General features: G+C 33.3%; 1 protein-coding gene across 2 annotated transcripts in view; it reads right to left on the bottom strand.

Annotated features, from left to right (window-relative positions):
* Positions 1-16,325, bottom strand: part of LOC145296773 (uncharacterized) — a 221,461-nt gene that overhangs the window by 175,971 nt on the left and 29,165 nt on the right. For both annotated transcript variants that reach the window (XM_080142828.1, XM_080142829.1), the window contains exons 8-10: positions 11,801-11,983; positions 7,401-8,480; positions 917-1,137 (exon numbers count right to left, since the gene is read on the bottom strand). In XM_080142828.1, the coding sequence (XP_079998954.1) occupies positions 917-1,137; positions 7,401-8,480; positions 11,801-11,983 (1,484 nt within the window). The remainder of the gene's footprint in view (positions 1-916; positions 1,138-7,400; positions 8,481-11,800; positions 11,984-16,325) is intronic.

Here is a 16,325-nt window from a genome sequence, read left to right as displayed (position 1 = left end):
TTATCCACTAGCTAAGAGGTATTCTAGAATGAATACTACCTAGATGTTCCTATTTACTTGCCTCCCCATGAGGGCAGAGTTAGGCACAAGGTCGGTTTTTAATGTGGGAAAAATCCAGTTCCCCAAAAAGAGTCACTCTTAATAGGAACAAAAATAAAAATTGCTTCAATCTAAAGGGATTTCTCCTCCACTGATCGAGGTCAAAAGGTGAAGTGTAGTATCAGAACAGTCACCTACCTAGATGTATTTAATGTAAATTATATATTTAACATATAAAGTTATTTTATGAGATTTTAAAAGTTGGACTTAAATAGCTAAATGCCACATCAAACTTTGATTGTGACTATCCAATTTTCATTTGTTATTGTTGTACCATGTTATTGATAATATAATAACATAATTTCCTACAGTTTTTTTTTTTTGTGCCTAAATTCACACGTAGATTCCATGAGCAAAGCTACTTTCTTAGAACTGCACGCCAGTGGAACTCTCTGCCGCTTGCCTGTTTCCCACCTGACAACAACTTGGACGTGTTCAAGTCCAACATAAACAAACCCTTGACAAACTGCCCCCTTAAGTAAGACACTCTATCAAAACCCCCAATACTAATGATTACTACAATATTATCTCACTGATTACTGTACACGCAATAACCCTTATCCCTGAGTGGCCTTCGGGCCTTGATAAGTGGTGACTCCCATGTAAAAAAAAAAAAATCATATTTAACGAAAAATATAAAATGAGTTATCCCCCCTGTAACTAAAATCTTATTTCTTTTCCCGTATAAGTTTAAAAAATATGTAAACCAATAAAATTTAAAAACTAAAATCACTTCACTGTATCTCGGTCAACACTGGCTAAGTACAGCTACTTCGATCGATAATATCCCAACACTTAGAAATCATCTCAAACATACCTTTGCTGATACGTCTGGGCTTTTTCTTGATGTCTTGCATACTGGAACTCCTAGAAAAGAGACGAGTATTAAGTCTTTGGAACAATTGCATCAGTATCTGCATGTGTTCATTTTCATCACTGCCACCATGAAGACCCTTATTTTCTCCACTGGTGATGTTGCGAATTTCTACCGCTTTCATCTTGGCATGTTTCATCAGCAAAGACCAAGTTGGTAGAAGCCTTTTAAAAAGAGAAAAATATGTATGAATAAGAAACTGAAACCAAAAAATGATAAAATTTTTAAACAAAGAATCATTTATTATTATTTTGTTTTTCCTTTTCTCATTAACCCCAGTGGGGGATGGGGCCTCTTGTTGAGATGGAAAATGTTCGGCAAGGTATAAGTCTAGTCTGGGTGATATTTTGTGCTTGGTGACGTGTTCGAATAAACAAACGAGAAGTTCCTCCTCCCTTCTACGAGATTAATACCAATAAAATTATGGGAAGGAAATGTTCAGCTCCAAAGGAGATATATTATATATTGAAAGTCTCAGCATATTAAAAAAAGGGTTCTCGTTTAGAATTCCCCTATAATCAAAAAAAAAAGGGGGGTTCTCGGTTAGAATTCCCCGATATCAAAAAAAAAAGAAAGAAAAATCTGTATGATGAATGTACTCATGACAAAAAAAGAATATATTCAAAAACTCATGCAAATTGATCAAATATTTTATTTTTATAAAGAAAATCATTTTTAAGAGATTTATGGGGATTCGTAAGCATGAATTATTGTTGAGTTATCTTCCGTTTTTTTTCAGATTTTTTTTTAAAATAGCAGGTAAGATAGTCACAACTCAGATACTCATAAAATTTTATTTTCTTAGTTACGTAACCCTACTCTCTCCCATGGACTGGTGTCCACAGTTGCAGTTGATTACAAGGTAAATGCGATCCCCAAGCATGAGATCACAAATATAACATTGTCTAGTTTCAAACCCCTCAAATGTATTCACGCATTCACTGGGTGCTGATACTACACGTATATAATCAGTTTTAGCTCCAAGGTGCTAGAAAAGTCTGGTTTGGTGATATCTTTAAAAATCTGAATCACTTTCAAAACACAAAAAAGGCAAAAAGAAAGTAATTAAAAGGTCATTGGTAACAGTTTTCTTATCAAAAATATTTAGCTAAAATATTCCAATATATATATATATATATATATATATATATATATATATATATATATATACATACACAAACAAAGAAAATGGATAGTTATACTTTTTTTCTGATTTATGAAATGTGTTCAGGATCGGCTAGAGCTTTTGTTTTCAATTTAACGTTTCTACTAAGTTCCTCGGAGAGAAGTTTAGTTGGCGATTCTAGTCCAGGCAAATTGTAATCTGAATTAATGTGGATTCCTCAGGAGCTGCGAATGAGACTGTTTGTCTGAAAACTCTTCCTTTTATTGACAATTAACATGGATACCCAGCGCTGCCCGACTCAACATGAAGTTCGGTTTTTGACACACCTAAAGGATATTGTTCGGTTTTTGACACACCTAAGGATATTGAGCACTTTCATCGATACCCCCACAACAATTTAAAAAATAAAAGAACGGATAAAAACACATAAATGTAATCGCCCAAAAAAAGAAGTATGCGACAATCTCCCCACCAGATATTTTGGCAGAGAAGAAGCTATTCTCCACATATTGAGCACTTTTTGTTGCCCATGCACTGGAAAATAAACTCTCCCCCTCCCCCTCAAAAACAAAAAAATAAATGAATCAAAACAACTTTTCTTTCAATCAAAATAGCAGGGAGTGCCCCTGCAACCGCAAAAAAACAATGATCTGAGGTGGGCAGGCTCGAATATAAAATACGAAAGAGGGAACGAAGGCAAAAAGTTATGGGCAAACACATTTGCCCACATGGCCAGGTGTGCTTATGACATCATGAGGTTGCAAAATAAGCTTTTGAAGCATAGTTTTAGTTTGATACGTGTGCATGACTTGCAAAAACAGCAATGCAAAAAAGGACCACCCTTCCAAAAAGTGGTCCAGTTTACCATCACAGAATGAATCTTTTTTATAATTTTCACATATTATGCATCCAAGGCACTATTCTTTCAGATGGTACCGGTTTTGACCCGGTCAGATGCGGATGACAAAAATTTTAGCATACACACACACACACACACAGATGACTTTCCTTTGGTTCTCTCCTCACCCTAGCATATAGAAATTCTAATTTAATAACTTTTCCTTCTTTCTTTCTCTATTTTCAAAAACAGAGAGAATTGAAATATTTTTTCTTTTTTTTTTCTTTTCTTTACTAAATCAACTTTCGCATTTATCAGGGAATATTAAATTCACTATGAGAATCTATCTTTCAATAATTTGTCAAAATCACCCCAGTTAACCTATGTAACCTCTTTTTGTTTTTACCAGCTGGTTTTTCAACTTATGGTCTAGGAATTAAACTTTTACCTACTTCCCTTAATTGAAAATAAATTATTCCTGAAAATCTACCAGCAAGGTTGGTTAACTTCGCCCGGGACCCATAATAACATCACATTTAAAATTAAAACTACTTGATCAATTTTCTTCCAGAAACTATGAATAGTCTCTAGAAGAGTCCATCTCCTCCTGAAATAGCAGTCATGGTGGCAGTTATAGCCACAGTATTAGATGCAGTTTTATGTAACATACTATTTTGTACTTCTGTAAATAAACTCTTGTAAATATACACCTGTGTTGTCTTATCATCACAAGATAATTATCCAATAAGTCTAAAGAGCGTTTAACCAACCATAATTAAAAGTAAAAGAAGTGACGCATGTATGGTCCCCCATGAGTGCACAGTGAACGAGGCATTAAAAAAAATGACCAAATTCAGCATTTGTCCCCACCCCCATTTAGCCCCAAAAGTCCTTAGGGCACGTCAATTCCTGGTGAAAATGAACAAACGGTGCAGTTTTAGGCCTTAACATATGTAAATTTAAGTTCTTCACCATGCATAAAAGGAAAGAAGTCCATCATTGCCCCCCCCATTTATCTCCAAAAGTCCTCAAGGCCTTAACATATTTAAATTTGAGTTCAACGCCATGCTAAACTGCTAAATAGATATACACAGAAAATTTTGGACATAAAATAGTCCCAAAAATGGAGTGTTTTTATTAGCCCTACAAGAGCCCCTGGGGCACACCCAAGAGTTATCGCAAAGTATAAACAAACAAAATTATATAGTTAGTTACAATTTTTCAGAAAGTTTTATAAAAATAAAGGCATCAATTTTTTTTAATAAGCACAAAAGTGTCAATTTTAGCCATTTTAATTCTTTTTTAGACTTTTGGTGCTAAATGGGGGTGGGGACAAATGCTGAATTTGGTCATTTTTCTGTGCACTCATGGGGGACCATACATGCGTCACTTCTTTTACTTTTAATTAGGGTAGGTTAAACGCTCTAGGGGGGCAACCAGAGTTTTCCCGGAAAATCCGTTCTGTTACTTTTTTTTACTCATATCATGTTTGTGCAAAATTTCAAAAAATTCCAAGGCGTAGTTATTGAGAAAAGTGCAGACAGATGAACGGACAAGAGTGAATTTACAGGTCCACCTTCCTTTTGTCTGCGGACCAAAAATACATTTGAACTGCACTACAAAAATTAAATTGCACATTTATCAGTCTTGCAAAAATGTGTTGTCACATGTTCCTTATTAGAAGGTAATCCGTTGGTTTTATTTTTTCTTCATTATTATACTTCACCCCAGACAAAGCATGCTATCACTTGAGGAGCTACTATTTGGGATCATATCTAACAGCAGACTATGAGAAGTTGAGCCTCAAAATGTCTGTTTGCATTACATTAAAACTTCTGCAAGTTAGTACAGTCAAGGACGCAGGAAACAGGGAGGGAATTCCAAAATCTAGTAGTCTGGGAGAAGAAACTATTAAAGAAAAAGGTTTTCTGGTATCTAGGGACCTCAACAATGAAGGAATAGGATTTTACTGCTTGTCACATTAGTCAAGAGTATGTATGTCAAAGGAGCACAAATAATAAGACATTTTATTAGGATCTCTCATAATTTGACGTCATTAAAATATTTAAATAGAACAGAATATTTTGCATCAAATTGAAAGGTGTACGTTTAAGTTTAATTACAGGCATTGTGTATTACTTAGCAGTAATATGCTTTTGAATTTAAGTCTAGATATAATTTGCCAGTGCATAAGGTTATTAGGTGCTACGGTAATCTTGCAGTATGATTAACAGCAGAGAAATCCAAAAACCAATAACAAATATACAACAAACAACCCTTATCAAATGCAACAAAATTCAACCCTCCACCAATTTGTATAGTTTTAACATGTAAGATGTTAAAAAAATTATTAATATGTATATTGTCTATTCTACATTGATGTGATATTATTTCTTTTACATTAAATGGATAATAGGTTGGAATAGGTTAAGAGACCAGTAAATTGTTTTGCCCAAGGATTCAAATCATCTCGCCTTGCTAAAACAACAATTGAAATTATATCAAAGTCGTCACATGCAGCAGATATTAAGATGATATACCAAAAAGGATATCAAACAAACAAAAGATCATAGGGTACTCATGCAGAGAGTGATCCATTCTGAAATAATAACGTTATTATTTAAAAAGCCATTCTTAACATGGGGAGGGGAGGGTGTTTTGTACCTATTCTGTACTTTAACCTTACAATTGAATAAAAAATATCCTAAAACTTTAATTAAACGTGGAAATACGATTTAAAAAATAGCGCGGATCACTCTCTGCATTAGCACCGATCACAGTGTAGTATCTGTTCTGATGCTACACTTCACCGTTTCTGTTATCGGTCAGTGGTCAACAAATCCTTCATGACTGAGACAATTTTTATTTTTGTTCCTATCCAGAGTGCCCATTTTTAGGGAGCTGGATATTCCCCACATTAAAAACCGACCTTGTGTCTTACTCTGCCCTCGTGGGGAGGCAAGTAAATAGGAGCATCTCCGTAATATCATTTTGTGATTTGGATTTTTTTTTTAGATGAGTATTGATAGGTTGTATACTCGGATTATTCATACTACGATTCTCATTTTGGATGTTATTCTCACAATATTTCAGCTGCTGTAACTGCTGATTTTCTTAAGATAAGTCTTGTATAACACAAAAATCTTTATATTGAACTTGGGGAATCTGTATGGGAGATCTCTTTATCTAATCCACAGAGATAGATTGTTCTCATTCCATCGGCCATGACTAAATAGATGTCTTAATTTTTATTTATATTCTTAGTATCACCCATACTGTGGATTGAACCCTTAACCCCAGAATACTGTCACTTAGAACTAATTATTACTTAGCACTTTATCTGTTACGCCACAGAGACAATTGTAGGAGGCTTAAACATTTTTTACTTTATATTTGTAGCATTACTACTTATTGCTCCATGGCTGATAGAACATGAACAATCTACCACCACGTATTAAATAAAAAGTACATTTCAAAATTCTATACAGATTCCCAAGATCACAGATGAGGATTGATTATTTGGATTATTTAGACTACTGTTCTCATCTTCAATGTTATTCCTACATTTCGGTCGATCTAACTTCGGACTTTCTTCAGGTGTATCTTGTCAAATTTGGGAATCTACACAGAATTCAAACCGAACCCTTTATTCAATCCATGGGGGTAGCATGCTCTCGTTCCATCAGTCATGATCAAGTAGAAGTCTTAAATAGAAGAGTGTCACGGCTGAAACATTGTGAGAAAAGCACTCAAGTTGAGAACAGTAGTCCAAAGAATCCAAATGATATAAAAGATAGCAGAGTTCGACAAGATAGTGTTTAAAATTCCATAGAGATTTTCAAGTTAAACAAGACACACCTGAAGATGGTAAAAGGTTTATTAGCCGAAACATTGAGAATAATATTCAAAACAGTAACCTGAATAATCTAAATAGTACGTAGTCTCAAATTATCGTAATTTCCAATAACCTTCTTTTTGTTTTAGGTCTCCTGGCTACTGTTAAAGCCTAGCCTGATTAATCCAGAATAAAATATTTTGGTGCTCATCCATTTTTTAATTCAATATTAAAAAATTATAATTGCACAAAAACTTTATCATGTATGCACCTATTAAGTTTACAAAAGAAAAGGCTTTACACTTAAATTTATGCAAATTCATTCAGTATTTCTGTTTTATAAAATAAAATCTGATTAATAAATGATTTCTAGTCACTATTATTATGTCCCTTGGCCGTTGACCTTAGTGTAAGCAGAAAATGGCAGACTAAATATTTTGTTGTTAAAATGTGTTTTTTTTTTCCTGTTTAAAACAAAATATTTGATGAATTTACATACTGTCTTTTTGAAATGTAATACGTAAGTAGATAATAAACGTTTTGTACTATTTTGTTTTTACGAGCAGTTTTTAATATTGAAATAAAACTGGATAAGCAGTCACTTTTTTTAAAAAATAAAAATACATACTCGTGAAGACAGAAGAGTTTCTGCGAGGAAAAATTATCTTTTGGAGAGTTTCCAATTGTGATGTCAGGTTTTTTTTCATTCTTCTTCATTGGTTCATACCAGCTGTTATCTTCTGATTCTGTCTCTCCGCTGATATCAGCTACTGATGGAAGGTATTTCGGTGACCACGTATAAACCTTCTTGATGCTTTGACTACTGAATTGAAGAAGAGCTTCACAACCAAGCAGAGTTTTCAATGGAGGATCAGATTCTGACAACTTCTTATTACTAAGTATCAACTTGATGGTTTTGTGAACAAAAGTTGCAATGACGTTAACAAACCTCTGGAAAAGGAAATCAAAATGAAGAAGACTGAGAAATTCCCTAAAGATCCGGATCAAGCAGAAAAGGCCAGAATTTCCTGAATGTCGTGGACTGTCAAAATGTTCAGACATTTCTGGAACATCTAAAAGAATGGTAAACAACTTAATCATGTTCTGCAACGTCTGTTTGATAGCCTTTTCTTGGGACGAGCTCCATACACAACCAGAGGTGACTTGCAACTTCCATGCCATCAGCAAATTTGAATAAGCGCTCTTGAGTACTTCTGGATTGGATCTTTGTCTATCATCACCACACACAGGTTGAATTCTCTCAGGATGCGTGACACCAAAGATAATCTTTCCATCTTTGATGTTATTTGGTATTGCATCATTTTCAACCGTACTAAGTTCACTATCTTTAGAAGAACAAAGAGAAGTTCCAGGTTCTTCAAACTTGAACGAATGCTGAGAAGTATGGCGTGAATCTTTATTGGTTCGATATTCAGGATTTTGTAGGCATTGAGACACTGTAGTTTGTGAAAGATCCAGACTGTATTCTCTGTTTATGTGGGACAATTGTCTGCTGGATTTGAGCACAACATCACAGACTAAACTAAAAAAGTTTACTTCATGGGAGATCTTCAGAACCGTGACAAGGAAACCATCACTGTAAATGATGATTGGAAGATGTGGGTGCGTACTGACAGAGAATTTCTGTGCATTTGGCGATTTGGGCTGATTTGACTCTGCTTGGTCTGTCGGTGGTTCTGTGATTCCACTATATGAAAATAGAAAGTTAAAAACCATCAATACATCAATGTTACCATTGTTTGTAAAAGAGGAAAAGTCATGTTTACATAGTTAACAATAAAAGCTAAGTACATGATGGAATGATAAAATTGATAGAAAAAAAAAAAACAACATGATTCCATTTCCATTTGATGAAAACCGGTTTTCTTTTTTGTTGCAAACCATCTACTAGTTGGCCAGTTGCGTACAAATCCCAAGAGCGATAGGAGCCTTCTATCATGTCTGAAAGTGACATAATGTTCAACAACCGAGATTGGAGATGAACCATTGTACAACATGCTCTCTACCGATCCAAGTTATGACAACAGGACCATTGCCAGCACCCTCAAAATGCATCGTTTCCGGCCACGGTTATGACCTTTGGTGTGGTTTCAAGTGAGGGGCACATCATGCCGGCTTAAGTCGGTTTAAAAGTCAACACCAAAGTGTATGTGTGGTGATCTCCTGGTGCAATCAGGTGGCTGCTGGCAGACGCTGGGTGTGGCAACAGAACTCAGTACCAGTCCACAAGTTCAAAGAAACCCAGGCTTGGCTTTAGAAGCAGTGCTATGACTTTGTAGCCTTCTCTCACTCTCTCCGCCTCCCCCCCTCTTCTCCCCTATCTGAACCCGATGGACTACTTTGTTTGGTCATACGTTGAAAACATCACCAACATGACCTCCCACAACATCAAAGCCAGCCTGATTGTCGCGATTCGCCGAGCTCCTGCTGGCGCTTGTGGAAAAGGCATGTTTCCAGTTCTGGACCCATATCGAAGCAGTGATCAAGGTTGAAGGCAGCTAAATTAAATAGATGTCAGCACTACAACAAGTTACCTTAATTGATTTTTACAATAAAAGTTTTAAAATGAAACTGTAGTATTGCTTTCTTTAGGGCGACAACTTAATCATTCCACTCTGTATAAAATACAATTGGAAAGGTACAAATTCAGAAGAAACCATGGTCCTTGTGCAGAATAATGGATTTTGAAACAACTGCATTTCAGGTGAAAACATTATTACATACTTACCATATATTTTGGCATATAAGACGACCCGTAAAGTTAAAAAATCATCTTTAAAAACCAATATTTCATAAGATACCAGGTGTTCCAATCTCTAGCCTGGGCTAAACAAACATGGTTTTGTGATTTAGCAGTTATCTTATACAACCAATATATGATAAATTTATGAAAATTTGCTCCAATTTTGTACCTCGTCTTATCTGACGATCGCCTTATACGCCGAAATATATGGTAGCTGTCATGTCAAAATTAGTATCAATTCAAAAACTTACAAAAAATAATCCAATATATGTGCTAGATCTAGTTTTTACAAAAAATCATCCACGATAATGATCCCACAGTTTGTGTTTTGAAATGGCAGATTTACAATTATTTTGCCAAAATGTTCGATTGCAGTTACCTCCCCTGGGATTTTAAGAACTTTTCCACACTAAAGCATAAACCTGTATAAATCGATAAACCCAAAAAATTTTATTTTTACCTGCATTACTTTTCTACTGGATCATTTTTCATAATTTATGGAATCTATACTAATTTCGACATGACATGTATGTTATGTTTTCACCTGAAATGTGATTGTTTCAAAATCCACTATTCTGCATAAACATCAAAACCATTAAAGTTTCTGATTAGATGATTGGTTCTATTTTACTATTTTTCTGAATTCCATTTATGTATAGTTTCTACATTCTGTATAATTGCATAGAATTTAAGACAAAAATGTTCTAGCACACAAAAATATTTATATACATATATATATATACATATAAAAGTGACCTTGTTTGTGTGTGTGCAAAAAGTCTCTACCAAACTTCTCTCTACATATTTGGTCTACAGAGTTAAAATTTGATATATAGGGTAATTGGACTTGTAGCACACTTTGTTTTTAGCCAGCAAAAATTGCTGCTAAAGGGTCAAAATTGAAAACTAGGCAGTCGACCTTGGTAGGGTAAGTTGAATAAAACATCATGCTTGCTGTTTCTTTTGTGCATGCTCAAAATTCAATATTCATAGCTCAAAGTAACTTAATTTTTAATCTTTTATACTCATCTATTCTTAGCCCAGATGGTAATGATGCTGGAGAGATAAAAAGCAACTGAGGTCTGATTTTGATTCTAGTGAATGGTACCCAACTCATATATTTTTTTATAACTTTTAAAATCATCACTATATATTGGATAATAATCAATAAAGAATTGGCTCTATACCAATAAATAGGAAATGTGCATTAATTAAAATACAGGGTGGAAAGTTAAAATTGTCGCCTTAGAAAAGACGACGATTCTATTTCTGTTTAATAAAAAACTGTTTTCTTTTTTGTTGCAGACCATCTACTAGTTGGCCAGTTGTGTACAAATTCCAAGAGTGATAGGAGCTTTCTATTATGTCTAAAAGTGACACAATGTTCAACAAGCAAGATCGGAAATGCGCCGCTGTATAACTCATACTCTCTACCGATCCAAGTTATGACAACAGGACCATTGCTAGCACCCTCAAAATGCATCGCTGGATTGCCACAAATAACAGGGACGTATCCAGGTTGATGAAAACAGTTTCCAACCACAGTTATTGTCTTTGGTATGGTTTCAAGTGAGGGCCACATCATGCCACCTCACATCTTCGAAGTCGGCTTGTAGAAATGGCATGCTTCCAGATCCAAACCATATCAAGGCGGTGATTGAGGCTGGAGGCAACTACATTGAATAGATGTCAGCTCTACTACACGATCAAGTTACCTGAATTGATTTTTTTTCAATAAAAGTTTCAAAATAAAGCTGTAGTGTTGTTTTTTAGGGCGACACTAATCATTCCATCCTGTATTATATTTATGCATATTTTATAACCGAGCAACACCAGGTGGTCTGCTTGTATATATATATATATATATATATATATATATATATATATATATATATATATAATTATGCACAATTTAAAAAGGAAAATGTGAATCAAACAAAGATATTTAATTGGAACAAATAATAATCAACAAAAAAAACATGCACTGAGAGATTGATATTTTATCTTATATTTATTAAAACATCCTCAGGAGAAAAGTCATGGTGCAAGCAAATACAAAATATTTATGCAGACATACATAGGTGGTAGGATAGAAGAGACAAAATGGTGAAGATGTTGTCTGCGAGTAGGAGGTGAGCATATATCTAGGGAAGCCAAAGTGGGAGGTGGATGGAGAAAATCCGTGTCTTTTAAGGAATAGACTAAGGAAAAAAAATATATAATAAATGTATGAAATTTCAAATGTAAGGAAACCAAAACTTCACCTTATGATAATGACGGGATGAAGAGGAAGAAAATATGAAGGCCCCATTTCTGTAGAATGTCCACTTGTCTGCAAAAGAATTGGTGCACCAAGACGTGGCATTATACAGACAGAACCAGAACGAAGAATACAGGCTAAAAACAGGTCATCGTATGTCCAGGCCATGTCAGCAATCCAATAGTAGCTGGTAACAAAATAAAAAGAAAAGTTATTTAAGAGAAGATATGGTTCTTGTTCAGAATTTAAAAAACAAAATTTTTTATCTGTATGATGTACGTATCCATGACAAATCGAAAATAGCATATTCCAAAAATTATGTAAATTGATTAAGTAGTTTTACTTTTATAAAGAAAATCATTTTTAAGTGATTATTAGGAATTCCATTTCTGAATTTTGGAGATGAGGATTGGTTATTCGTATTATTTGAATTTATTAGACTACTGTTCTCATCTTGAATGTCATTTTCATTAAAATGACATTCGAGATGAAAACACTAGTCCGATCAATCCAAATAATACATATAAAGAATTTGTAGGTATTACAACAAAAGTCCTGCAATTTCGAATTATTATTGAACTATCTCTTTGTTTTGATTTTTAGATTGTTTTCAAAATGGCGGACAAGACAGCCATTTTTTGGTTACTCATAAAATTTAACTTCTATTATATAAATCTCACCTGACCTATCTGTTTGTATGTATGTATGTATGTTTGTATGTCTGCCTAAAACTTTTGACAGAGGCAACGGATTTTCACAAGATCAGTATTGTTTTGAAGCACGACCCTTCAGACGACATATATATCGAAAAATTGGCTAAAACATTAATTCCTTCACCCTCAACTGGGCACTTTTCTACAGGAAGGGGTAACAAAAATTATTCCTTCATGACAATTTAACCAAACATGTATGCGCAAAAAACGTTTCTTGAATTAGTTTAGTCTCATGCGATCATAGATCAGTCATTATAGTGGCAGTGTAGTTATCTTAAGATTGCACGTTCGAGCCAAGACATCAAATATATTTTTTATTTTGATTTTCAAAGTTTTAATATTGAAACAGGGTTATTTATGCCATTTTCCGTTCTTTTATTTTTTGCTTTGAGGGTATGTTAGAAGGCAGAAGAAGTAGAGGAAAACCAAGAAGAAGGTGGAGAAAAAATGTTTTTGATTGGACATCTCTCAACTGTTGGTATCCATCAACCAACTTGCCCTGGATTGGAAGGAATGGCGAAAAAATAAGTCATGTGAGTTCGCAATCCACACCTAACAGAATGTGCGGCTCATAATAATTGGAATATAATATTTTCGTTTTGTCATGGGTAAGTACATCATACAGATTTTTCTTTAGTTTTGATTTTTTTTAATATACAGGGATAGACAAGAAATGATTTTTTTTAATATACAGGGAATTCTACACAAGAATTGAAGATACATATGAAATATATTCAAGTATAACAAAATATTACCTTAAAATTAGTGGGCAACTTTTGGTAGAAAATTTAAAAATAAAAAGTTGTCTTGAGAACTTTAAACGTGTGCGAAATAAACAAGATGGCGGAGTACAATCGATTTCATTAAAATTTGATCATCCTCTGTAAAAAAAAATTACTTAATCAAATTAAGTAAAATTATTTTTCGGAAAACTTCATTCCATAATGGGTACGTACAATAAAATTGTTTTTCAATATTTTCATTTTTTAAAGTCTTGATTAAACTGCACAAGTTTCATCCTGTACATATTAAACTGATTAAGCTGTACATATTTTATCCTTGAATTGAAATAGGGGGAGAGTAAAGTAATTTAAGTAACCTAAAACAATCTTTAAGTCTAAGTTTAGTTTTCTTTTAATAAAATAAATACTTTATATTTTAATATTCATTTATTTGTCAGACTAGCATGACTACTCCACATTGCTCAAGCACATGCACAACAAAATAGAAGAATCAAAAAGCAGGTGCAACATCTTTCTTTTATAAAACCTCTCTGTCTAGCCCTAATGACACCACTCGATCTCTTTATATTCCTCTCTGCCAAGAAAGATTTCTTCCTTCTCCAATTAAAGACAAAACAGGCATTACACTTTGATCATAGCTTGAAAGCCAAAAACGTGTATTTTAGTTTCACACTAAAAAAAGAAATTGAAGAAAAAAAAAAATCTCTCTTAATGACTAATTTTTGTTCCTAGCGATGCCCAAAAGAATGAATTAAAAAAAAATGTTTCCATATTCTGTCCAAGACAATTCTGAAAAACAAAAAATAATATAATCTTTGCTGGTGTGTCTTGTAGAGTTTCTGACTTTTAGTTGAACACGCACACCACAGACAGATAAATACTGAAATGTTCATAAAGATTGAATAATTCTGATTGTTGGTGTGTTTTTTTCGACGAGAGGTAAGATTCATTTTTTGGTTAAAAATCAAATTACTTTTACTTTCATTGGCCTCCTCCGCCCCAACTTAATAAAGAACTGAACTATGAATTCTTGGTGGAATTCTACAATAGCATTGGTCTGTACCATATGACATCAATTAAAAATGGATGAAACACATGCATTGCAGATAACAACAAAGCAGAGTTCGTATTAATTGGATTATTCAGATTACTGTTCACATCTTGGATGTTATTCACACAATGTTTTGATTGATTCAACCTCTGACCTTCTTCAAGTGTATCTTATCAAATTCAGAAATCTGAATGAAATTTCAAACAGAATCCTTTATTTAATTCACAGGAGTAGCTTGCTGCTATGTTGTCAGAAGGCTTCATAATTATATTCTTAGTATTGCCCCCACTGAGGATTAAACCTTAAACCTCTAGAAGAGTGTCATTTAGAACTAATTATTACTTAGCACTAAAATCCTTGAGAATCCAACAAATTATCAATCTTCATCTCAAAAAATTTGGAAACGTGATTATATTATCATATAGGTACTTTTCTTAACTAAAATAAATACTTTCTAGCTTTTATATTTAACCAAAATGATACTGTACATTTCATAATGATATTACTAGGTATCCCAAACCAATATTTTTTTTTAATTATCTCTAAAAACTTTTAATGTAAGCAAATAGATCTTTGCAAAACAAACAAAAGCAGAAAATTTATTTTTGTAGCTGAATTAGCCACTGAATTATGACTGATCAAAGTTTATTGGAAATTAGAAAATTGAGAATCTGATTTTAAAAAGTGAAACAAAACTAATTAGTTTGGTTGCTTTGTTGATAGCATGTCAACCCTTTTTGGGTTATTTAATACCGAATCCAGTAATTTAGGAAAAAATTTTATGTTTCAAGTTTTCTTTATATCTCCAAATATTTATTCACAGTATTTAGTTTACTTGTTTTGTTTTACGGCATATCAATGCTTTTCTAGTTATTAAATGCCGGAATCTAGTAATTTTGAAAAGAAATTTTATGTTTCAAGTTTTTATATCTTCAAATATTATTCATGGTGTTTAGTTTGGTTGTTTTTTTTTTTATGGCTTATCAACCCTTTTTGGGTTATTTAATGAGGATCCAGTAATTTTGAAAAAAGATTTTATGCTTCAAGTTTTATATCTTCAAATATTTATTCATGGAATTAGGTTTAGTTGTTTTACTTTATGGCTTATCAACCTTTTTTGGGATATTTAATGCTAAATCCAGAAATTTTGGAAAAAGTTTTATGCTTAAAGTTCTTTATATCTTCAAGTATTTATTCATCATGTTTGGTTTGGTTGTTTTATAGAAAGAAAACTGTTGCTTTTTGACTTTGCAGAGCATGATTGAGCTTTGCAAAGGGAAAAGAAAAAAAACAATAACATCAATGTTTGGTTGATTTTAGGTTAGGAAGCCGGTATCTTCAGACAGCCTGATTCGGTAAAACCAAAAATATCAGAAAGAGTACAATGTTCACCTCATGGATACTGTTGTGGACAATGGAATCCGCTATACCACATTTAAATCTTATCAAATCTATTGTGTTCACTTATGCAAATTGCTATGGTTTATCTTACAACAATATTGGTTTATGCCACACAATATCAATTAAAAATGGCGGAGATGCATGCATTGCAGACAACAATGATAGCGCAGATGCGATATAACAAAATCATACGACTATATGGCTACCTTTTAAAAATATTTCAGTTAGCTAAGCTAAATGGCCAACTATAGTCAAAGGTGACCCAAAGGTTCCCTTTTCATCGGACTCTTTCATATGTAATATATTGATGTTGGCATTCTGTGGATGTTCAGTGTGAATGAAAACACCTTGATATTATTGTAGCCCTTTTGTTAAAACTGCAAAAGTATTTATCTAAGCTAGCAGGGCATAGCCAAGTCGTAAAATACACTTAAATATGATATTTTAATTTATGCAGATTTCGTATATATTATTATAGAGTTAATTTTATATTGATTCTTATATATTATAAAGTTTTGATTTCAAAAATAAAAAATATATATCCATATGATTTGGATACATCAGTTTGAATCAAAACTGAAAGAAAAACTTATGAATAAAAAAAAATATATGTATGTGTGT

The sequence above is a fragment of the Euprymna scolopes genome, chromosome 17 (assembly GCF_053919585.1).
Source record: "Euprymna scolopes isolate OS-2025 chromosome 17, ASM5391958v1, whole genome shotgun sequence".
Classification (NCBI taxonomy): domain Eukaryota; kingdom Metazoa; phylum Mollusca; class Cephalopoda; order Sepiida; family Sepiolidae; genus Euprymna; species Euprymna scolopes.
The sequence above is the reverse complement of the archived record's forward strand: the minus strand, read 5'-3'. Positions and strand labels throughout refer to the sequence as shown.